Source organism: Macaca mulatta, chromosome 9 (assembly GCF_049350105.2).
Source record: "Macaca mulatta isolate MMU2019108-1 chromosome 9, T2T-MMU8v2.0, whole genome shotgun sequence".
Classification (NCBI taxonomy): domain Eukaryota; kingdom Metazoa; phylum Chordata; class Mammalia; order Primates; family Cercopithecidae; genus Macaca; species Macaca mulatta.
The window spans coordinates 74,413,894-74,439,731 of NC_133414.1; the positions used below are offsets into that span (position 1 = coordinate 74,413,894).

The window sequence follows — 25,838 nt, forward strand, 5'->3', positions numbered from 1 at the left end:
TGTGTAGCAAGGTCTCCTCCCCACAGGATCCTTCTTCTGTTCTAACTGGGTAATCCTCCATGACCAGTCTCTCATTTTCTTCATTTAAGACCCTTATGTGACAGGAAAGTTCTATGTGTATGTGTATGTATACAGATGTGGGCTTTTGTGGTTGTAGCTTTTTTGGGGGTTGGAGGAGGGGAAGGTAGGAGGAGTTCTTGTTGAGAGTTGAGGCTGCTGCCACAGCTGCCCTACAAGTAGAAAGCCACTGGGTTTATGAAATTCAAATATAGAGGCCAAAGTATACCAGGGATGCCACCATCACCTCCAAAACAACGTCAATTTCTCTGCATTTCCAGCAATTTTATGAGACAAGCTACAAAGATACACCATTTAGATGAATCACTCTGCTCTCTGCAGTACCAAGAACTTCAAGCATAGTTAATTCAGAATGACTAGGTCCAGCTAACAAGAGCTGGTTTGTCTGAATCAAAGTATATTTAAAGAAACTCAGTTTTATTACCTTCAGGAATCTAGTGGAACTATGCTAATAAATTGCTCCTCTGTGTAGGTCTTAAGGGAAATATGTTTTAATGAACAGATGAAAATATTTCCTAATTCAGTCTATCCAGTGTTTATATAGAAAGTGTTACTCATCAAGTGTTTACGTTTACTTGAAATGCTTGCTCTTGTTTACAATCACAGTATTTTAGTTTAATGAACCCTTGTTTATAAATGGTATAAAATAAAACTATCCACCTTGTCATTCCCTCTAAATTAGTGAAGTCCCAACTAATGCCTCAATGGCTCTGTTAGCATAAAATCAAGAGTCATTGCACCAGCTGGGTACGGTGGTTCACACCTGTAATCCTAGCTCTTTTGGGAGGCTGAGGAGGGAGGATCACTTGAGGCCAGGAGTTGAGACCAGCCTGGGCAACATAGTGAGACCTCATTTCTACAAAAAATAAACAAAATTATTTTTTGTGGCCATGTGCCTGTGGTCCCAGCTACTTGGGAGGCTGAAGTGAAAGGATCACTTGGACCCAGGAGGTCAAGGCTGCAGTGAACCATGATCATGCCACTGCACTCCAGCCTGGATGACAGAGGGAGATCCTGTCTCAAAAAAGAAAGGAAGGAAAAAAAAAAAAAGAATCATTGTACCCATCACTCAAAAGAAACACTTAGCTTTTGCATGGGCTATTCTTCCAGCGGTGGGGGTTTGGGGATCCAGCCCTAGTCTTTCATATTTTGTGACACATTCTTTCTCCCTCCTTTCTACGAATGTTTGTTAAGGAACTAGTAATGTGTCAGACACTGTGCTAGGGACTAATTAACAGTCAACAATCTCACAGTCTAGAAAGGGAGACAGACATGAACAATGAGCAAGTATTGTAAAGTGCTGTAGGTACAAGGATAGCTGTATGAACAGAGGACAGTGAGGTTACAGGAGTCAGTTCACCTGGGGAGCTTCGTGAAGGCTTCAGCATTGAATGGATTCTTTTTTTTTTTTTTTTTTTTGAGATGGAGTCTTGCTCTGTTGCCCAGGCTGGAGTGCAGTGGTGTCTCGGCTCACTGCAACCTCTGCTTCCTGGGTTCACGCCATTCTCCTGCCTCAGCCTCCTGAGTAGCTAGGACTACAGGCACCCGCCACCATGCCCGGCTAATATTTTTTGTATTTTTAATAGAGACGCGGTTTCACCGTGTTAGCCAGGATGGTCTCGATCTCCTGACCTCGTGATCCGCACGCCTCCACCTCCCAAAGTGCTGGGATTACAGGCATGAGCCACCGCGCCCGGTGAATGGATTCTTAAAAATGGAGGATAAGGCTGGGGGCAGTGGCTCACGCCTGTAATCCCTGCACTTTGGGAGGCTGAGGCAGGTATATCATCTGAGGTTAGGAGTTCGAGACCAGCCTGGCCAACATGGTGAAACCCCGTCTTTACTAAAAATACAAAAAATTAGCCGGCCATGGTGGTGCACATCTGTAATCCCAGCTACTCAGGAGGCTGAGGCGGGAGAATCACTTGAGCTTGGGAGGTGAAGGTTGCAATGAGCAGAGATCCTGCCACTGCACTCCAGTCTGGGCAACAGGGCGAAACTCAGTCTCAAAAAAAAAGAGAGGCTATAAGACCAGGCATGGTGGCTCACGCTTGTAATCCCAGCACTTTGGGAGGCTGAGTCAGGCAGATTACCTGAGGTCAGGAGTTCGAGACCAGTCTGGCCAACAGCCAAGATAGCACCACTGCATTCCAGCCTGCATGACACAGGGAAATTCTCTCTCCAGAAAAAAAAAAAAAAAAAAAAAAAAAAAGGAGGGTATATTTAGTTATACCCATGGGCTATTAAAAAAAGAGAGGATGCTCCAGGCACCGTGGCTCACGCCTGTAATCCCAGCACTTTGGGAGGCTGAGGTGGGCAGATCACGAGGTCAGGAGATTGAGACCAGCCTGGCCAACATGGTGAAACCCCGTCTCTACTATAAATACAAAAATTAGCTGGGCATGGTGGCGGGTGCCTGTAATCCCAGCTACTTGGGAGGCTGAGGCAGGAGAATCCCTTGAACCCAGGCGGCGGAGGTTGCAGTGAGCCAAGATCGTGCCAACTGCACTCCAGCCTGGGCAACAGAGCGAGACTCCATCTCAAAAAAAAAGATGTGTTTGGCAGACAGGGACAGGAAGGGCAGCACATGAAGGAAAGGTGCTCAGGCATGATACTACAACTGCAAGGCATATTTAGCCAGCTGCAAACAACATGGCAAGAATGGAAATGACAATGGATGGGCCATTAGGGGAGAAGGTTACCCAGCAAGACCAGGCTGGAGAGGTCAGGTAAGGCCAGATTGGAACCTATGCAAGACAGTGCCTGCTCAAGTTCTACCTCCTCACAAAATTACAAGCATGAAATAAGACATAGATACCCAGCTGTGGCTTAGTCCATATCCCCAGCCATGTCATGACCCATATACGCCCAGTCCAGGTCAAGGGAGAGCACGGGTTGGCTGTCCTCAGCACTTGACCCATATCACATCTGGAGTATCATATTTAGGGCCTCAGTGACAAATTAGGGGGCACTGGTGAGGCAAAAGAGTAAATCTCATCCCTGTTACTCTGTTTTGGCCACAGGCAGATGTCTAAAAGTATGATTTCCGGCTGGGTGCAGTGGTTCATGCCTGTAATCCCAACACTTTGGGGGGCCAAGGCATGGAGATCACTTGAGTCCAAGAGTTTGAGACCAGACTGGGCCACAAAGTGAGACCCTTTCTCTAACAACAACAACAACAAATATTTAAAAATTAGCTGTGTGGGCTGGGCGCGGTGGCCCACGCCTGTAATCCCAGCACTTTGGGAGGCTGAGGAAGGTGGATCATGAGGTCAGGAGATCGAGACGAGCCTGGCCAACATGGTGAAACCGTGTCTGTCCTACAAATACAAAAATTAGCTGGGCTTGGTGGCACGTGTCTGTAGTCCCAGCTACTTGGGAGGCTGAGGCAGGAGAGTCAATTGAACCCGGGAGGTGGAGGTTGCAGTGAGCTGAGATTGCACCACTGCACTCCAGCCTAGGTGATAGAGCGACACACCATCTCAAAAAAAAAAAAAAAAAAAAAATTAAATTAAATTAAATTTTAAAAAAATTAGCTGTGTGGTGGTGTGCACCCATAGCCCCAGTTACTCAGGAGGCCAAGGTGGGAAGATTGCTTGAGCCAAGGAAGTTGAGGCTGCAGTGAGCCATGATTGCACCACTGTACTTCAGCCTGGGTTGACAGAGCAAGTCCCTGCCTCAAAAAAAAAAAAAAAAAAAAAAAAAAAAATTGTGATTTCTCAATTGAAAAATGTAAAAATTGCCGGGCACGGTGACTCACGCCTGTAATCCCAGCACTTTAGGAGGCCAAGGCAGGCGGATCACAAGATCAGGAGTTTGAGACCATCCTGGCTAACACAGTGAAACCCCGTCTCTACTAAAAATACAAAAAATTAGCCGGGCGTGGTGGCGGGTGCCTGTAGTCCCAGCTACTCGGGAGCCTGAGGCAGGAGAATCACTTGAGCCCGGGAGGTGCAGGTGGCAATGAGCAGAGATCGTGCCACTGCATTCCAGCTGGGTTACAGAGCAAGACTCCGTCTCAAAAAAAAAAAAAAAGTAAAAATCATATAATCATATGCATTGCTCAACTCAATTCCAGGCAAAGCCAAATGACAATGCACCAGTGAGTCACCAGTGAGATTGCATTTAAAATCCAGCAGCCTCAGAGCCAAGACCAGCCTTGTGTAAACAGAGTTCAGGGAGGTGTGAAGACAGTGGAGTGAGGTGTGCCGAGGCCAGCCGGCCTCTGGGCTCAGGGTGGGCTGTCCTCTGGGGGGCCGAGTGCATCTGCTGGACTGAAGGCAGAGTAATTTTTTCATCTCATCCAGGAAAAGAAAGAAGATATGCAGCAGAGGAAAGGAATGGAACATTATCCCTCCCTACCTTACACAGGGGAGTGGTCATCTACACTAAAGCAAAACTTCCTTATCGTAGGAAGACCATTTTCCTTGACCTTCAGGCGATTTTATAGTCATCTCGAAAGGAAAATGAAACTCAACTCAGGACTTGATTGAACACAGAGAATCCACTAGGATGCAGTATTCCTGCCCACTTCTCTGGGAAGAAAGAAGCAAATGATGTAGGTCTTTTGGCACTGTTTGCTTAATTATAAAGAAATTATTTTGCAAGCTGGATACTGATGCTTTATTTGAAACAGGTGTTTAGATGGTGGCATTTGTGAATTCTTTATCTTTTGTTCCAAACCAAAAGACTAAATAAATAGCAAGTATGGGTGGAAAAAAAAAGCCTTCGCCGGGCGCGGTGGCTCATGCCTGTAATCCTAGCACCTTGGGAGCCCAAGGAGGGCGTATCACAAAGTCAAGAGATCGAGACCCTCCTGGCCAACATGGTGAAACCCCGTCTGTACTAAATATACAAAAATTAGCTGGGCGTGGTGGCACGTACCTGTAATCCCAGCTACTTGGGAGGCTGAGGCAGAAGAATCGTTTGAACCCAGGAGGTGGAGGTTGCAGTGAGCCAAGATTGCACCACTGCACTCCAGCCTGGGCGACAGAGCGTCTCAAAAAAAAGACTTCAAAACAGTATGGAACTATGGAACTGGATGCCATCCAAGAATACTGGAAAAATACACTCTGACTTCTTTATGCAGTAGAGCTAGGCTTTTCAAGATACAGGAGACCAATGAGAAGGGTTTTTTAGGCCAGGCGCAGTGGCTCATGCCTATAATCCCAGTACTTTGGGAGGCCGAGGCAGGCAGATCACCTGAGGTCAGGAGTTGGAGACCAGCCTGGCCAACATGGTGAAACCCCATCTCTACTAAAAATACAAAAATTAGTAATCCCAGCTACTTGGGAGGCTGAGGCAAGGAGAATCACTTGAACCTGGGAGGCAGAGATTGCAGTGAGCTGAGATTGCGTCCCTGCACTCCAGCCTGGGCGACAGAGAAAGACTCCATCTCTCTCAAAAAAAAAAAAAAGAGAGAAGTGTTTTTTGTTTGTTTGTTTGTTTGTTTTGAGATAGAGTTTCGCTCTTGCCACCCAGGCTGGAGTGCAATGGCACGATCTCCGCTCACTGTGACCTCCACCTCCCAGGTTCAAGCAATTCTCCTGTCTCAGCCTCCTGGGTAGCTGGGATTACAGGCACATGCCACCACGCTCAGCTAATTTTTGTATATTTTTTTTGAAACAGAGTCTCGCTGTGTCACCCAGGCTGGAGTGCAGTGGCACGCTCTCGGCTCACTGCAACCTCCGTCTCCTGGGTTCAAACAATTCTCCTATCTCAGCCTCCCGAGTAGCTGGGGTTACAGGCACCTGCCACCACACCCAGCTAATTTTTTCATTTTTAATAGAGATGGGGTTTCACCACATTGGCCAGGCTGGTCTCGAACTCCTGACCTCAGATGATCCACCTTCCTCGGCCTCCCAAAGTGCTAGGATTATAGGTATGAGCCACCGTGCCTGGCTTAATTTTTGTATTTTTAGTAGAGATGGGATTTCATCATATTGGTCAGGCTGGTCTCAAACTCCTGATCTCAGGTGATCTGCCCACCTCGGACTCCCAAAGTGCTGGGATTATAGGCGTGAGCCACCATGCCTGGCCTCAAAGTATTTTTATAATATGAACGCAGTAGGTCCTTATAATATCCTTAAAATATGGTAATAATAGCAATGTTTAACATTTGTAATAATAATATTTAACACTTTACATCCTTTGCATGTTATCCTCAGAATAACCCTATGAAGGTAAGTACTATAATCACCTCAAAACTGAGAGAAAGATAGGTTATGTAATTGCCCAAGGTAATTCAGCTAATAAGTGGAGGAGCCAAGATTTGAATACAGGCACTTGGCTTCAGAGTCTGTGTCCTTAAACCACTATGCTATCTGCCTTCCAAATATTATCATGCATTATATCAAAGGAGGAAATTGAGACAGTGCAGTTTGGTGACTTGCCTGACCTCACACACAGTCCCATTACATCATGACTAAGAGACAGAACCCAGGTCTTCCCCTTGAAAGCCAAGCCCCATTAGAGTGTGGCAGTTGAGATTAGCAGCCATTTCTACTTTAGATGGCTTTCCTAATAGGAAGGATTGCAGAGGGTGAGGGGTTGAGTCCAGAGTGGGAGGCCAAAGGCTTGCTGATATTTGCCTTGAGAAGACAATGGCTACCTTTACGTTTAGCAGCAGAGGGTAGATGAAGCTGTGTAAATGGGAGCTGCTTGGTGAGCTGACCCTGGAAGCCAGTCTGCAGGAACAGGGGCTTGGCAAAGGTTGGGCCAAGGGAGGTGATGCTCCCTTTGCCTCTCTATGAAGACACCCAGCAGCATATAGGGAGAGAGGGTGCAAACACATTATACTGCCACCACCCCCCCAGATGCCATCTGCCCCATTCCACTACTGTCCAGGAAAGGGCAAATTCACTCTCCCTGCTGCCTAGATCAGAAGCGCCGTCTCCTGCATTCCTTTTGGAGCACTCCAAGAGAGCACAGCTCCCGATTTCCACTGACCTATCAAATGGGCTGAGGGCCACCTCCACCTCTGCCAAGCCCTGTTCCACCCAAGGCTTCGCCTCAGAGTCCCCTCGGATGCCACAACTCAGACACTGGACCCACTCAGAAACTCTGGCTCAGAGAAGCAGGACTGTGCTCAAGGTGAGGCTCAGGCTAGGCACTTCCCCACTGTGGGCTGGTAGGGGTTCCACTCACTAGCTCTGGCCAATGAGAACTAACTATTTCATCAAGGCTAGGTCTCCCTCATTTCAGGGCCAGCGGCCTGATCATTTCAGATGTCTTCCCCTCATTGTCCTTAGTGGTCTTTGCTAGGATTCAGAATACTGTCAAGTTGCTTTGTGAACTGGTGGTATGTTATCTGCCCCTAAATATCATGACAGAATGGGGTTGGCAGATCTAGTTCTGGTCACCAGAGAAACCAGAGTTCAAGATGGAATAGGGGGAAGGATAAAACTGTTGCTATTCAGAAATGATGGGATTGTCTATGACTATGTAAACACACTAACGAATCTATGAAAGAACTCCTACATGACTTTGGCACTGTCACAGGATAAAAGGCCAGCAATTAAAAATCAATTGTATTTTTAGCTGGGCACGGTGGCTCATGACTGTAATCCTAGCATTTTGGGAGGCTAAGGCAGGTGAATCACTTGAAGTCAGAAATTTGAGACCAGCCTGGCCACCGTGGTGAAACCCCGTCTCTACTAAAAATACAAAAAATCAGCCAGGTGTGGTGGTGTGTGCCTGTAGTCCCAGCTACTTGGGAGGCTGAGGCACAAGAATCACTTGAACCCAGGAGGCAGAGGTTGCAGCGAGCCGAGATTGCGCCACTGCAGTGCAGCCTGGTGACAGAGCAAGACTTTGTCTAAAAAAAAAAATTGTATTTCTATACACTAAAAATGCACAATTAGAAACCAAAATGAAAGGATGGGAGGGAGGAATAAAAGCTAAGATGCTGGCAGTGATCATTTGTATGGAGTTTACTAATTTACAGCATTCAGTACTTTCATAACAGCCTAGGGGAGGGAGGAGGGAACTCAGGAGCTTGGGGGAACACCTGCATCCTCACTCCAGCCTGTTCTGAAATGCCTTTTGGGGATGCTGCTTCAAGCTGTGGGTGTTGGTGAAAGGCTCTTCAGGGGGTTCTGATCACTTCCTGAGGAAGAACCAGCCTGACAGGGAGCCTCAGCATCACCTGGGAACCTGTCAGAAATAAAAATTCCTCCCACTTAGGCGGAAGGTAGGGTTTAGCAATGTGTTTTAACAAGCTAGGTGATTCTGATGCACACCTATATGTTGTTCAAACCAGTGACTTCCTGTGACAAAGGCACAAGGGCTGCTGGAGGTTTGTGGCACCCTCTGCTGGTGACCAACTGCAAAGGTTGACTTCTGAACCAAAAAAAGGTTCTCATAACTCTAGTTTGTCAGCCTGTGCATTAAAAAAAAGAAAAAAAAAAATTTAGGCAAAGAAAAGTTAAAAATTCTGCTGCCATTCTATCCAGGGCTGTCTCATCCCGCTGCAGCACTTCTGAGATCATGCTGTATTTTCCTTTGGCTCTGCTGCAGCTTTCGTCTCCTTGCACATCCTTCAATTCTTCCATGCTCCTAATAAAGCACCCAGAAGCACTTGATGAATCCTTCAAGGATAACATGGTCCAGGGCCAGGCAAATTGGCCTACACAGAAAGAGCTGGGTGGAGGAGGCCTTCTCTGCCTTGGCCTACACATGTCACTCCAGCTACAATGGAGATGTGAGGTGGGAATGTGAGTCACTCCTCTGCACAAAACCCAAATCCACCAATGGCTTCCCATGTCACTTGAAGCAAAACTTAAGTTTTCACCAGGACCTTCAAGGACTGTATGACTAGAGCCTAGTTACTTCTCTAAGTTCACGTTCAGTCACTTTTTTTTCTTTTTGAAATGGAGTTTTTGCTCTGTCGCCCAGACGAGTGCAGTGGCACGACCTCGGCTCACTGCAACCTCCACCTCCCAGGTTCAAGCGATTCTCCTGCCTCAGCCTCGTGAGTAGCTGGGACTACAGGTGCCTGCCACCACACCTGGCTAATTTTTGTATTTTTAGTAGAGACAGGGTTTCACCGTGTTGGCCAGGCGGGTTGCAAACTCTGACCTCAAGTGATCCACCCGCCTCGGCCTCCCAAAGTGCTGGGATTATAGGTGTGAGCCACCGCACCCAGCCAAAGGTAGGTTTTTAATTAAACTTCCTGCAGCGAGAAAGACTAAACACCTGGAGAGGGGAGGGGACTCTCAGTAAGAGAGTGTTAGGTGGGGCTGGTACGGCATTTGGGCTTGTGTTAGGTGTTCTTAAGGAAGGTTTAGGAAAGCAACCAAGTAGGGTGCTGCTCTGGCCTCAGCACTTTCAGAAAGCTGGGGCAATTCGGAATCTTAATTCTTATGAAGGAACAAATAATAGTTGCCCATATTAATCAGGAGAGGGGTGCATGGCTATTTTTGTGGCTGCACGGTGTCTTTATTGCCATTCAGGCATGATTGTGAGTGAAGAGGATCCATTACAGCCAGGCAGGGTTCTCATCTGACGTCGATACTCTATAGAATTGCTTATGTTCATTAGGAGAATGCCACTCTACCCAGGTCAATTACTAGTTGACAACTGCCAGGAACGCTTTTTTTTTTCTCATATATGTGTTTATTGTCTAGAAAGTAAGATTCCTGAAGGCCGGGGCTTTGTTTTGTTTACCACTGAACCACTAGCACTTAAACAGTGCCTGGCATAGAATAGGTACCCAATAAATGTTTAATGAATATTCTTTCAAAACGTCTTCCATAGCTCAGATCCTACACATCTAAAATGAAGCCCTCCACAGGTAAAGCTGGGTCTTTGGAATGTCTTCCAGGTGATGGTAGGGCCAAAAATAGCTACTGCAGGCAGACCAGTATCAACATTACTCTTTATAGAACTTTAAAACAGAGAGCAGCTGAGTCCTTTGGGCTTTCCCTTGGACCAGACAGGACTTAGCCTCCTACAGGTACTCAAGGAAGACAATGATCAGAAAAAATTGTTACTTTTCAATGGCAAGAGATGGCCAAAGTAAAGACTATGTTAAAAATTAAACAGGAGAAACACTCCTCAATCTGCTAAATCATCTTCCTGGCTGGGCACAGTGGCTCATGCCTATAATCCTAGCATTTTGGAAGGCCGAGGTGGGAGGATCGCTTGAGGCCAGGAGTTCAAGATCAGCATGGCCAACATAGTGAGACCCCCATCTCCACACACACAAAAAAAGATGAAAAAGTATAATTTGAAAATCATCTTTCTTTTCCCACTCAACATCTTATAGTCATATAGTCTTTAATCTATAGTCATATAATCTTTAATAAAAGTCATAGTTGGCAGTTTCCAGAAAGTTTTACATACCAACCAAGTTGTCACCACTCCACCAATTCCTTATCATATTACTATTTTAAAAAAACTTTTTTTTTTTTTTTTTTTTTTTGGGAGACAGTCTCACTCTGTCCCCCAGGCTGGAGTATAGTGGTATGATCTCGGTTCACTGCAACCTCCACCTCCTGGGTTCAAGCAATTCTCCTGCCTCAGCCTCCCGAGTAGCTGGGACTACAGGCGCACGCTGCCACCCTGGGTAATTTTTTTATTTTAGTAGAGATGGGGTTTCACTGTGTTGCCCAGGCTGGTCTCAAACTCCTGAACTCAGGCAATCCACCCGCCTCCCAACGTGCTAGGATTACAGGCATGAGCCACTGTGTCCTGCATCTTAAAAACACTTTTGGGCTGGGCATGGTGGCTCACGCCTGTCATCCCAGCACTTTGGGAGGCTGATGTGGGCAGATCATGAGGTCAGGAGATCCAGAACATCCTGGCTAGCACGGTGAAAATCCATCTCTACTAAAAATACAAAAAAATTAGACGGGTGTGGTGGCAGGCGCCTGTGGTCCCAGCTGCTTGGGAGGCTGAGGCAGGAGAATGGCGTGAACCTGGGAAGCAGAGGTTGCAGAGAGCCGAGATCGCGCCACTGCACTCCAGCCTGGACGACAGAGCGAGACTCCATCTCAAAAACAAAAACAAAACAACAACAACAAAAAAACACTTTTGAAGATTACTTTTGTAGCTAGGGAATTAAGATACCATTTTAAAATCTATAAATTTAGGCCAGCGCAGTGGTTCATGCCTATAATCCCAGCACTTTGGGAGGTTGAGGCGGGTGGGTCACCTGAGGTCAGGAGTTTGAGACCAGCCTGGCCAACACAGTGAAACCCTGTCTCTACTAAAAATATAAAAATTAGCAGGGTGTGGTGGCAGGTGCCTATAATCTCAGCTACTTGGGAGGCCGAAGCAGGAGAATCACTTTAACCTGGGAGGCAGAGGTTGCAGTGAGCTGAGACCGCGCCATTGCACTCCAACCTGGGCAACAAGAGTGAAACTCTGTCTCAAAAAACTAAATAAATAAAATAAAATCTATGAAATTGGCAAACATAAAAAAAATTCTGTAATACATTGCTTTGGCAATGGTGTCGATTAAGTAATTCTCCTGCCTCAACCTCCCGAGTAGCTGGGTCTATAGGTGGGCACCACCACGCCCAGTTAATTTTTGTATTTTTAGTAGAGACGGGGTTTCACTGTGTTGGCCAGGCTGGTCTCAAACTCCTGACCTCGTGATCCACCTGCCTCAGCCTCCCAAAGTGCTGGGATTACAGGCGTGAGCCACTGCGCCCAGCCCCTCCTGCCTTGTTAAGATATATTAAGATATTCAATAATAGAAATACCCCCATCTAATCAGAACAGATTCCCACTTCAGTTAAACCTTCCCCAGAAGCTGCGTTAACTCAAGCCTACATCCTATCCTTTCCAACATCTTCCCACTGAGATGCCCCACAACTCCCCATGGTGTGTATTCTCCATTATAACAAACAATAAACCCAACTTATTCAACTAAGGCGAGTCCTTCATCCTTGGCTGGAAGGCACTGGAACATGTTAAGTGAAATAAGGTATGAAACCACGTGCATATGTACATATATATGTATATGCTACAATTGGAGTAAAATAATGTAAACATTTAAAATTTAAAAAATATGTTTGTAGGCCAGGCGCAGTGGCTCACGCCTGTAATCCCAACACTTTGGGAGGCCGAGACAGGCGGATCACCTGAGGCTGGGAGTTCGAGACCCACCTGACCAACATGGAGAAACCCCGTCTCTACTAAAAATACAAAATTAGCTGGGCGTGGTGGCGCATGCCTGTAATCCCAGCTACTTGGGAGGCTGAGGCAGAAGAATCGCTTGAACCTGGGAGGTGGAGGTTGTGGTGAGCTGAGATCACACCACTGCACTCCAGCCTGGGCAACAAAAGCGAAACTCTGTCTCAAAACAAAACAAAAACAACAACAACAAAAAACCATTAGATACAGACATTCACTTCATAATGTGACCCGGGGCTCCTAAAGCTGGAATATGAGCAGGTCGTGGTGGTTCTGTATTTCTGGCTCTCACAGGAGCCCCATGAACTGAGAACATACAGCATTTAAATGTCATGCTACTCTACCAGAAGCCTTAAAACTATCATTTGGGCATCTTCAAAGTTCCAGCTAAAGGTGGCAACTGAGCTCCTCTGAGGCACTCTCTTACCTTAGCACCCTCATCTTAACATCTCCATGAGCAAGGCTACAGTACTTTCATAAATTGGCCCTTAATACAACCTATGTGGTAGGCACTTTTTTCCACTTAAATAAGGTTAAGCGGAGGTTTGAAGAAAAACTTTGTCAGTGTCAGAAACACAACTCATACCCAGGTCCTCAGAGTCTAAACCCAGTGCATTTTGTACTCCACCAAGCTCCTTGTGGTCTCTTCTGGACTATTTTTCCCAGAGTTCTCAAAAAGACTAGCTGGGCCAGCACTACAGAGGCTACATATTAGCAGTGATCAGGAAGACACGTTCAGTTGTGCGTCAAGCAGATATGGTCCTGCACCTGTGACAATGCTTAGCATTTTAACAACTCCACAGTTCTGGACTAAGTACCACAAATTTAAAGTTGCAGAGCTCAGTCATTTGCTTGTTTTTTGGAGACAGGGTCTCACTTTGTCACCCAGGCTGGAGTGCAGTGGCATGGTCTCGGCTCACTACAGCCTTGACTTCCCAGGCTCAAGCGATCCTTCTACCTCAGTCCCCCAAGTAGCTGAGACTACAGATGTGCACCACCACGCTTGGCTAATTTTTATACTTTTTGTAGAGACAGAGTTTCGCCATGTTGCCCAGCCTGGTCTCGAATTCCTAGGCTCAAGTGATCAGCCCACCTTGGCCTCCCAAAGAGCTAGGATTACAGGCCTGAGCCACTGCACCTGGCCAATCATTTGCAAAAACTAAATTCATTATATAAAAAACTGACCAGCTCCATTAATAATGCAAAGACATTTAAATAAGAAACTGCAATCCAACTTTCAAATGTTTTATTTTTAGTGTTTTTAAACATTTTAATACAACAAGGATATAAAATAATATATATTAGTTAAATCTGGATTTAATTTAGAATCAAGATATTTACTTATGTACAAACACTGTGCTTCAAGGTATGGCTACCACAGGAACTTTCACATCTTCAAGTAATACTAGTTTCTCTGTGGATAGAGAGACATTTAGGTAGAATTCACAAAACAAAACATGTCCGTTTTAGTCCAAGCTAATTTTGCTTCTCCCATTAAGTACCAGTTTCCACTTTCTTTGTTCCGTATCAGAAATACTTCATTTTTCTAATAATACATAGATCCTCTGAATAAAACTTAGTAAAACTGAACATTTTTAAGATGACATTACTAACTGATAATATTGCTTGGCTATGTTCAATTCTCCAGACAACCCAGTCCTTCAGATTGAAAGAGACCTGAAGCAACAATGAAATTAACATAGTGTTCTTTCTCTTCCCATATCAGGCACAAACCTTCCTTATGCTGAAATATGAACTACACTGAATAAAAAGTTCTTTGGTTAATTTAGGACAGAATGTATTCTAGAAACCAGAATAGCTGAAATATGGCTTACAGATTTCAGAGATATTTGTACAGAACTTGAAGCAAAGTAATTGGTCACATTTTAGTTATTTGAAATTGGTGGCATTATATCCGGGTAGGGTGAGAAGGGGGGTCCAAAACCTAGTTTCATACTAATTTTAGTCATTCAGAGTTACTCAAAGACAGGGAAAAGAAACAACCTACTCGGTCTCTTTCCATTCTTATTCATCACCTGAAGCATTACGACCTTTGATGTTACTAACAATTTTCCTCTATAGCAGTATGGGGTAATTCAGGCTAAACCGCTTACAAACACAAACGGTTAAACTGTCAAGTTGGCATTAAAATGGACACCTTTGCTGGCTTAGAAACTGTCTAAATGAAACCAGTACTGTTTAAGAAAGCAATTGGACTATTCTACAAGAGAGCTTTCTTGTCTCAAATGCCTGAATACCTTAAAGAACTGGCAAATGACTATATTATCATTACCTTTATTATGAAGAAAACCTAAGTCTATAAAAGACTATCAAATAATTACATTTATTAAATTAGAGCGTTTAAAACAAGAATGTGGTTAACATTCTTAGGCAATATAGATCTAGAATCCTTTAAAAAAGCTTACTATGAAATTAATGGTGAAACTGCCTTTTGTTGAACATAGTCAAAGCAAATTAGTGTTATAAATATGACTTTGTGAATACATGAGTAATACTTTCCAAACAGATGTTTCTAAAACAGACTGTTTCTTATCAGTTATAAAAGAATCTGGCTTCTCTGTTTCCCATTTACAAATTATAGGATTTCTGGAATTCTTAGTAAAAACACACAGGCAGGGACAGGGCATGAAAGACCACTGCTCACAGACTAAAGAGTTACATTCCCTGCAGGTCTCTTGGTCCAATGGGTTCTGGTCTCTCAGTCACTGACTTTTTCTTCTGAATAGCCCACATTATTATTTAATTTAATTTAATTAATTAATTTATTTATTTGAGACGGAGTCTCGCTCTGTTGCCCAGGCTGGAGTGCAGTGGCACGATCTCAGCTCACTGCAACCTCTGCCTCCTGGGTTCAAGTGATTCTTCTGCCTCAGCCTCCCGAGTAGCTGGAACTACAGGCGTGGGCGCGCACCACCATGCCCGGCTAATTTTTGTATTTTTGGTAGAGATGGAGTTTCACCGTATTGGCCAGGCTGGTCTTGATCTCCTGACCTCGTGATTTGCCCGTCTCAGCCTCCTAAAGTGTTGGGATTATAGGCGTGAGCCACTGCACCCGGCATAGCCTGCATTATTTAACTGACCGGTTCTAAGGCTAAGTTCACTACTTTCTGATTTCAAAGGATACAAATAAATAGAGCTAGAAGTTCTATTTTTGTCCTAGCAATTCTGGTCACAGAACTATGGAGAGGATAGCCACACAAATAATTCTTGCAGCACAGCCACGAAAGGTTCCCCCCAAATTATTTGGTGTCAACAGCAAACCTGTCTCCTTCAAAACCTCTTACTCTCTACCAACTCTTCAATTACCCTTCAATAACACTACCCTGCCTGGTCTTAAAAAAAAAAAAAGGAAAAGGTTAAAAAAGGCAACACTGCTCCCAGGAACATAGAAAATGCATCGAAGACTTGCAACATAACCTCCAATTTGCATCCCCAAACCAAAAACCTTTTGGTTCCTTCTATACTAAAGTCTCTATGATGATGTAAGCCTCTCACAAGTCTGCAACTACAGAACCAAATACAAGGTCAAAAAATATGTAGACCAAAGCCATGTAGCTTCTCTGCCTAGCCACATTCACAGATAAAATGTAAACATAAATACTATCTTCACTGTGGTTTAGATTTTAACCAGAAAAAAATATGAAGAAAAAAATCTGGAAATTTCTGGACAAAACAAAAAGCAACTAAAATATAGGTTTCATGTTTAGGTAAAACTGAAAATAATTTTGTCTCAATGTTTTCCAAGAAAGAGATGATTAATTTATGTAAACACTGCCTTATAATAGTTAAAACAGTAAGTTATAAACCTAACTTACATTTTTCTCACAACATATATGAGCAAGTGCAAGGCTGAACAGTTATTTTACAATCCCCATTGCAGTCTGTTGTTAGGTACTCTCAATGTCAATAGCTCTGCAAAGTTAGTTGCATTTGATTTTTCTATTTGGTCCTAGAATAGAATTTATATGAAAGAAAGAAGACCGAGGTTAATAGCTATTTAACTTTTTGTTATTGATTGACTGAGACAGGGTCTCACTCTGTCACCAAGGCTGGAGTGCAGTGGCATGATTACAGCTCACTGTAGCTTCCTTGGGCTCAAGTGATCCTTCTGCCTTAGCCTCGCATGTAGCTGGGACCACAGGCATGCACCACCATGCCCAGCTAATTTTCTAAAAAACTTTTTGTGGGGACGAGGTCTCACTTTGTTGCCCAGGCTGGTCTCGTTTACCTGAGCTCAAGTGATCCTCCTGCCTCAGCCTCCCAAAGTGCTGGGATTACAGGCATGAGCCACTGCGCCCAGTCTAACTTGTTTTTTTTTTTGTTTTTTTGAGATGGAGTCTTGCTCTGTCATCCAGGCTGGAGTGCAGTGGAGTGATCTCAGCTCACGGCAACTTCCACCTGGGTTCAAGCGATTCTCATGCCTCAGTCTCCCAAGTAGCTGGGATTACAAGTGCGTGCCACCATGCCTAGCTAATTTTTGTAGTTCTAGTGGAGATGAGGTTTTGTCATATTGGCCAGTCTGGTCTCAAACTCCTGACCTCAAGTGATCTGCCTGCCTTGGTCTTCCAAAGTGCTGGGATTACAGGCGTGAGCCACTGTACCCGGCCATGTTCTTAAGAGAATGGGTCTTGCTGTGTTGCCCAGGCTGGAATGCAGTAGTTAGTCATAGCCTCAACACACTCCAGCCTAACTCCTGGCCTCAAGCAATCCTCCTGCCTCAGCCTCCTCAGAAGCCAGGACACTACAGCCTTGCACCACTGCACTTGGCTTAACATTTTAACATTAATGTTGTCATAGAGTTTTTTGAACCCTTTCCCAAAAGCCAACATCAGTGCCTCCCTAGCTAAATTCAGTCTGTTCTGTCACTAGAAAAATAATAGTAACACATCTTTTGACCTCAAGGGTCAAACCACTCTAACTGGCATAGGAAACGTCCTTTACTTTTCATGATTATGCAACTCCTTTACATGTTGGCATTTTGTTCCTAGCATGTAACAGAATCAGCAATTTAAGATATCAGATTCTGAGGTGTGAGATTTAAAAGCATAAAACTTGAACTGCCTCGCAGCATTTCTCAAGTGAGAAATAAATAATGTTCACAGCAGACACAAATTGGGGTCCTTCAGCACTAGCTGAGACTTGTTTGCATAATTTCCTTTCCTACCCAATTCATTTGGGCTTCTATGTAGCTTATACAGGGGTGGAAATATGACTCAAAGTGCAAAAATAAAATATTTCACCCAGATAACAAAGGAGCAAGCTTCTGATAAGCAGCCTAATTTTAGGCCTCAGAATGCCAGCACCTTTTCTAAGTTTTTGTTTTAAAATGGAATGTAAAACCTAATTATTATTCCCAGCAGCTAAGCTCATTAGTTGGGGTTTAAATTCCAATTCCATAACCATCCTACTGTCATAACTATTGTAAAAAATCATTAAAAATAAAGTAACAAATGTTATCACAGAGGTGAAATTACTTAAAGTACTATATTTCTAGTGTTGTAAATAGCAGCTAAGTTATATCACTTCCTGACTGCCAAATTAAGACTAAATACAAAGAAGGTATATACACCATTATATTTAAAAGTAAAAACACAACTTTTTTCATATCCAAGTATGTCTGAGACTGTTTACTTCCAACGGCCAAGAATGATAAATTTCAAAAACCAAAAAGTTGTATTTTGCGTGCTATAAGTTTCTTTTCAGGAGAAAACAATTCTTTGCATGCATACCTCCCTACTTAACGACAAAAGAACTTTATCTAACATCTGGTAAAACACTCCTATTTGGCTTATTAAATAACACCATTAAAAAAGCATAAAATTGGACTGTCATCTACTATAGCACAGAGTTATTCTGGGTACCTATACTACTAACATTAAGTCCATTTATTTTTATGGATGCAGCCATTTTTCCCTCATGAATACTTACTGATGGTTACACTGAACCCTCAGAACAAAACAGGCACTGCATCTTTTGTTGCATCTTTGGTGAAAAATGCCAGCTCTACATTTGCATTAATGAGGAGACCAATAGCATCCTAGCCAGTACTCTGTCACGTCATCTATGGCCTCTTTCATTCTCCTCTTATTTCAGGCATCCTGGTATGCTCAGTATACATAAAAGATGGTTCAGAAGGTAAAAACTGTCAGTAAAACAGATCATGTCCCAGCGTGGCATAGTTTTAAACTGACACAGAGATTAGTCCAAAGAACAAGTACTGATCACTTGGTAGGGTTTCTTCTTCTAAAGATAGTAAGTAGCTTCAAAACATATTATTTCTTGACTAGAGCCTTACTGGAAATCAATGAAAATTCCTCAATCAGCAAACTGCTCAAGTTGACTTGTTTAAAGTTCAATAAGCAAATACTCAACAGGTAAGGGTACAGTCTAACTTCAATCACAACATTAAGTCTTCCTAAAGAGAAGGGGCAGAAAACATCTACTTAAGCTTTCTGTTCAAACAGCTACATAAGGACTCTTGATTGTTCTTGCTTGCTTTTTATAATCATAACTTTGCTCAGAACAGAAAGCTTTACTTTGTCAACACATAAGCCAGGCATCTAGGAACAACCTAGGGGGAGAATGCAAAGTTACTCATTTTCAACAACTATTATATATTTAGTCACAGATTCATTAGAAAGATAGTCTTCATCCAATTAGTCTTTTCATTATTGCTGGTTTTGAAAATGGCCAACAATATTCATTAGGAACTGTGCCATTAACATTGCATTCAAAAAAAGAGAACATGGGAAACCAAATCCTTGCTCTCCTACTCTGCTGATATGCTCTGGTATTGGCCAGAGTATGGTAGTACAAAAAGAGTCTTGTTGTTATATAAAAAGCAATAAACACATCAATGGAATAATGTTCATGGGCAGCCAAGATGAAGAAGATTCCAAAGAGGTTGAGAACCCAGGATAAAGTGTGCAAGAAATTCCAGCTTCTTGGTGTATCTAGGAAAAGGACAGAAAGATCATTTTAAAGCTACATTCCTTCCAATGCTGCTCAGTCACATGTTTCTCAGGTCAGGCTGTTTTGCCATTCTTCACAGGATCTCACACCCTCCCCACAGCCTTCACTGCAGCTAGTTATCTAATATGCATAGAAGCACTAAAAAGATACTTACATTCAGTGACAAAGAAATTCAGCATAGTTAGGACGACTGTGTGGCCACTAAACATGTAATCTCCACATGTGTGAACGCCAGTCAGGGTCATACCAAAGCCACTCCAAATGGCAAAGGCTCGATGTAATTTCTCCCATACACTGCCATATATCTATAAAGAAAAGTTAAGAATTAGTGCTTCAAATGCTTAGGGAGGTGGGAACTTCCCAACATCCATTCCCATTGAAATTCAAATGCTGAATAACTTAGAAATAAGATCTAAGCCAAAGCAGTTAGGTCCTCAGTCTAATGAATTCCAGGCAGACTTCAAGACTGGGTGGGTAAAGCTTGGCTGTACTCAGAAATATTTTGGTAATTAAATGAAATCAGGCTGGGTGCAGTGGCTCACGCCTGTAATCCCAGCACTTTGGGAGGCTGAGGTGGGCAGATCACCTGAAATCAGGAGTTCAAGATCAGCCTGGCTAACATGGCGAAATCCCATCTCTACTAAAAATACAAAAATTAGCCAGGCGTGGTGGCGCGTGCCTATAATCCCAGCTACTCAGGAGGCCGAGGCAGGAGAATCACTTGAACCTGGGAGGCAGAGGTTGCAGGGAGCCGAGATCGCGCCACTGCACTCCAGCCTGGGTGACAGAGTAAGAGTGTGTCTAAAAAAAATTAATTAATTAAAAATAAGTAAATAAATGAAATCACTGTAACATGAACTCCTTTACTAGGAGTTCCTTTATAATAAAAAGTTCTCTATAACACAAAAACATCTCAAAGTTTTTAATCCAATATCACAGTAGTATTTGCTTGGCTATTCTTGCCAGTAAGACATAGGCTATGACAGACAGAGATCAATGTCTCCCTTTCAACATCCACTCTCCCCTTCTTCACTGGTAACAGAATCCCAAATATATTGAGGCAGCAATGAATTCAGCCACAATATTGCCTTTCCCAACCTCCCTTGTGGCTAGGTGTGGCCACATGACTAAGTTCTGTACAATAAGATCTAAGTAGAAGTGTTAAGGGTTTCTGGGAAGGCTACTTATCAAGGTAAGAGACAACAGTTTTGAGGAAGTCTTTTCTAACTTTCTACCTTCCCTTCTTTTAGTCTACAACTCAGACTCATTCAGCTGGAGGTGAAACTCCAGCAACCATCTTGGACCACAAAGTGGCTTTGAGGCTACAAGCCAAGTATTGTGATAGCAGACCAGAAAGACAGAAGAATGATGGGGTTTTTTTGGATGACTTCATAAAATTATCATACCAGACCTGGTGTACCTACCTTCAGACTCTTTTTTGAGAGAGAATAAAGCATTGTGTGTTTACTAAACCATAGCCACTTTGAATTTCCAGTTATCAACAGCCAAACCTAATCCCAACTCCCACATATACGCCTAAAAGAGCAATCCATTTTGAGGAAGACTTTGAGTGATAGCTGCTTTACAAAAGAGGGGCAGTCACTACTTTAAAAAAAAAAAAAAAAAAAAAAAAAAAAAGGCATACTGCCGGGCACGGTGGCTCACGCCTATAATCCCAGCACTTTGAGAGGCTGAGGCGGATGGATCACCTGAGGTTGGGAGTTCGAGACCAGCCTGACCAACATGGTGGAACCCCTCTCTACTAAAAGTACAAAAATTAGCCAGGTGTGGTGGCACATGCCTGTAATCCCAGCTACTTAAGACTGAGGCAGGAAAATCTCTTGAACCCGGGAGGGGGAGGTTGTGGTGAGCGGAGATCGTGGCACTGTACTCCAGCCTGGGCAGCAAAAGCAAAACTCCATCTCAAACAAACAAACAAACAAACAAACAAAAAACCCCAGCATACTAATATTATAATAATAATACAATTTAATAATAATATAATAATGGTACAAAAAGGTGCTAAAATTTTATGTGCATTTACTATGTGCAAGGCGTGCTGCTAAGTGCATTATGTGTTATTGCATTTAATTTCCACAGCAATCCTATGAAGTGATTTAATTGTACAGATGAGGAAACTGGCTTAGAAAGGTCACATAGCTAGTAAATAACATAGGCAGGATGTGAACCCAGGGAGCCCAATTCCAAAGCCCTGTCTTCAAGATTCTATCAAATATGACCAAAATAAACAACTTCATAGATACCACAATCTCATTAGGAATCTCACCTGCTGATTATACACTACCCAGCTTTCCCTTTCTGCCTCATTTGAGGGAAAGAGAGGAAGAAGAATTTACTGTTAGAGAGAGAGAAAGAGAATACACATGGGTTTGGTTCTTCCGTGATCGCTATGAACATGGGCTTAGAGATATTACTCTTGAGAAAGTAAAAAATCACGTAGTAAATAAAGAGAAGGGACTGCTACGAATGATTCAACCAAGGATAGGAAACTAGTGATGCCAGTCAAAAGGTGCCTCTCCATCCTTTCCCATCTTAAATGTCCCACATATTCTTCCAGAAAAATAAAAACTGAAACACAACAGAGCAAAATGAAGAGGATGTTTTGATAAGAGAAGGTGTAGAAATATGCATTAAGTGTTTCTAAATTTCAAAAATAGACATGTTCTTGGTTCTGTCCTCAAACCCCTTACTTCTGGGAATGCAATTTCAAGCAATTAACTTATTATAATGAAAGTACCTTATGGAATTCACTGTAAGGGATTTGATTTCAAGTTACTATCACTTTAACTTTCTATTTATAACAATTGCTGCAAATAATACGGGTCAGTAAGTAGGTTATATTATAATTCAAAGCAATTAACAGTATTTAGGTCAGATTGGAGGAGAAATATCTATATATAACCAACTGATAAAAACAGTCATTAGAGACAGAAAAAGGGCTGTTTATACCATGGAGGGATGGTATCTAATTTATTTTTGCAGCATATGTTGCAGCCCTATGCACATATATCCCTCTCCTCGGCGGCTGTCCTACAATTAAATCCCTTAGCTATGGAAAATTTTCTCTTTTCAGTGTAATAAGCTTATATTTTTCTTTTTTTCTTTTTTTTCTGATACGGAGTCTCGCTCTGTCACCCAGGCTGGAGTGCAGTGGTGCGATCTCTGCTCACTGCAAGCTCCGCTGCCTCCTACGTTCACGCCATTCCCCTGCCTCAGCCTCCCAAGTAGCTGGGTGCTCGCCACCATGCCCGGCTAATTTTTTGGTATTTTTAGTAGAGATGGGGTTTCACCGTGTTAGCTAGGATGGTCTTGATCTCCTGACCTCGTGATCCACCCGCCTTGGTCTCCCAAAGTGCTGGGATTACAGGCGTGAGCCACTGTGCCCAGCCTATATTTTTATTCTTTAAAATCTGTCCTGGCTGGGCGTGGTGGCTCACGCCTGTAATCCCAACACTTTGGGAGGCTGAGGTGGGTGGATCATGAGGTCAGGAGTTCAAGACCAGCCTGGCCAAGATGGTAAAACTCTGCCTCTACTGAAAATACAAAAATTAGCCGGGTATAGTGGCGGGCGCCTGTGATCCCAGTTACTTAGGAGGCTGAGACAGGAGAATCCCTTGAACCCGGGAGGCAGAGGTTGCAGTAGGCCGAGATTGTGCCACTGCACTCTAGCCTGGGCGACAGAGAAAGACTCCATCTCAAAAAAAAAAAAAAAAATTTAGCTGGGGTGTGGTGGCGTATGCCTGTGGTCCCAGCTACTCAGGAGGCTGAGGCAGGAGGATTGCTTGAGACCAGGAATTTGAGGCTGACAGTGAGCTATGATCATGCCACTGTACTCCAGCCTGGGCAACAAAGCGAGAATCTGTCTTAAAAAACCAATGACTAAAATAAAATAAAATCTCCCCTAATCAACTAGAATACTATTTGGGTGAAACTCTTCACACCATGTACACAGCATACTATTTTGGAGAAACTGTGCACACCATGCACAGAAACAAATCCAAAATAATAAAGTTGTAAAATATAAAAAAATAAGACCATAAAAGCATCAGATATTATCTTTCATCAATCAGAATGGCAGTGCTGGCAAGAGGGTAAGAAAGCTGACATGCATACATGTTGGCAGTAGTGAAAAACTCATCTTTTCAAGTGTGTATTTTAGCAATATATATCACTTTTCTTTTTTTTTTTTGAGATGGAGTCTCGCTCTGTCACCCAGGCTGGAGTGCAGTGGTGTGATCTCAGTTCATTGCAACCTCTGCCTCCCAGGTTCAAGCGATTCTCCTGCTTCAGCCTCCCAAGTAGCTGGGATTACAGGTGCCTGCCACCATGCCCAACTAATTATTTGTATTTTTAGTAAAGATGGGGTTTCATCATGTTGGCCAGTCTGGTCTTGAACTCCTGGCCTCAAGTGATCCGCCCACCTCGGACTCCCAAAGTGCTGGGATTACAGGCATGAGCGACCTCGTCCAGCCCATATCATATTTTTCAATGTGCGTGTCCTTTAATTCTGTAATTTTACTTTCAATAATTTATCTTAAGAGATAACTAAGTGCAAAAGCACAATGTACAAGAATGTTTACTATAGCACTGTTTATAAATAGTAAAATTTTGAAACAATAAAAATGTACATCATTTGGAACCTGGTATCCACAATGGACTACTGTTAAAAAGATGTAGTTCCTTTTAGAAAAAAGTAAACAACATACTATTAAATGAAAAATAGGCTACAGAGGCTGGGTGCGGTGGCTCACGCCTGTAATCACAGCACTTTGGGAGGCCAAGGCGGGCAGACCACGAGGTCAGGAGATCGAGACCATCCTGGCTAACACGGTGAAACCCTGTCTCTACTAAAAACACAAAAAAATTAGCCGGGCGTGGTGGCTGGTGCCTGTAGTCCCAGCTACTCAGGAGGCTGAGGCAGGAGAATGGTGTGAACCTGGGAGGCAGAGCTTGCAGTGAGCAGAGATCGCGCCACTGCTCCAGCCTGGGTGACAGAGCAAGACTCCATCTCAAAAAAAGAAAAAGAAAAAGAAAACTAGGCTACAGAACAATGTTTGCAATATAACCCTGTCTTGTTTAAAAAGTATCTATAAAAACTTACATGAAGACCAGGCACTGTGGCTCACACCTATAATTCCAACACTTTGGGAGGCCGAAGTGGGTGTATCACCTGAGGTCAGGGGTTTGAGACCAGCCTGGCCAACATGGAGAAACCCCCTCTCTACTAAAAATACAAAAAACAGTCAGGTGTGGTGGTCCCAGCTACTCGGGAGGCTGAGGCAGGAGAATGGTTTGAACCTGGGAGGTGGAGGTTGCAGTGAGCCAAGATTGCACCACACTACTCCAGCCTGGGCAACTGGGAAAGATTCCACCTCAAAAAACAAACAAACAAACAAACAAACAAACAAAAAACTTATACGAGTGTGTAAGTATGCTTAAAAATGGTCTGTGTGGCTATACACACAACTGTTAACTGTATTATTTATAGGGTGGGGCAAAAAAGAATCAGGTAAATTTTTACTTTTTAATATATACATTTCTATATCATTTGAATTTTTATAATAAAATATAATTTTATAATTTGCAAAAATTACTTTTCCTTTTTGGAAAAAGAAAAAAAGACCTCAAAACAGTTTTTACCTTAAAAATAAAACATTTCCTTTACATGAAATCCTGTGTCATATCAACCCTTCCCCCTTTCTTACTGGTCAGTCTAAGCCTTCCTAATATCAGGAGAAAGTTTTGTCACCCTTCAGCTCAGGAGTATATTTTTAGCTCTTGATCTCGTTTGGCTGCTTAATCTTCCCTTGTTGGCATTTCAGCTATGATATTGCAGCACAAGAAGTGAACTTGAACGCTGTTACAAACAACATTAAAATAACTACAAAGGTGTTAACACATACATTTATTTGAATATGTGAAAACACAGAATTAAAGCACAGAGGCCTAGAAAAGTAGGGTTCTTTTGTCCAAATTTGTATATAATTTGGACAAAATTATTTGCAAATTTGTATATAGATTTTACCCAATTTTGTACATAAAGTACAGGCGATTTTCAGAGTCTTATTTTGTCTCCATCTGCATAATTTATTCTGTTTAACCAGGAGATGTCTATAGTAAACCAAAACAAAGCCACAAAGAATAAAATGAAAACCAAAAGTCAGCCATTATTTGTTTATCTCAGAAAGAGTAAAGTTTAGAGTGATGAGTATGTCGTCAAACTGTAACTTTTTTTTCTTTCTTTTTTTTTTTTTTTGAGACGGAGTCTGGCTCTGCCGCCCGGGCTGGAGTGCAGTGGCCAGATCTCAGCTCACTGCAAGCTCCGCCTCCCGGGTTTACGCCATTCTCCTGCCTCAGTCTCCCTAGTAGCTGGGACTACAGGCGCCCGCCACCTCGCCCGGCTATTTTTTTTGTATTTTTTAGTAGAGACAGGGTTTCACTGTGTTAGCCAGGATGGTCTCGATCTCCTGACCTCGTGATCCGCCCATCTCGGCCTCCCAAAGTGCTGGGATTACAGGCTTGAGCCACCGCGCCCGGCTTTTTTTTTTTTTTTGACACGCAGATTCACTCTTGTTGCCCAGGCTGGAGTACAATGGTGCCATCTT

General features: G+C 43.2%; 2 protein-coding genes across 9 annotated transcripts in view; one reads left to right on the plus strand and one right to left on the minus strand.

Moving 5' to 3' along the window:
* The window catches only part of LOC144331131 (uncharacterized), a 53,186-nt gene that overhangs the window by 16,895 nt on the left and 10,453 nt on the right, over positions 1–25,838 (plus strand). The window contains exon 3 of one of the 2 annotated variants that reach the window (XR_013398068.1): positions 4,386–4,688. The exons of the other annotated variant lie outside the window; for it this stretch is intronic. The gene's annotated coding sequence lies outside the window, so the exon portion shown is untranslated. Of the gene's footprint in view, positions 1–4,385; positions 4,689–25,838 lie in introns of those variants that run through there. 2 annotated transcript variants of the gene reach the window in all.
* Positions 13,451–25,838, minus strand: part of SAMD8 (sterile alpha motif domain containing 8) — a 73,541-nt gene continuing 61,153 nt past the window's right edge. For all 7 annotated transcript variants that reach the window (XM_077946531.1, XM_001096809.5, XM_077946533.1 and 4 more), the window contains 2 exons: positions 19,367–19,517; positions 13,451–19,193 (listed from right to left, as the gene is read on the minus strand). In XM_077946531.1, coding sequence (XP_077802657.1) covers positions 18,889–19,193; positions 19,367–19,517 — 456 coding nt within the window. In that variant the 3' untranslated portion in view covers positions 13,451–18,888. The remainder of the gene's footprint in view (positions 19,194–19,366; positions 19,518–25,838) is intronic.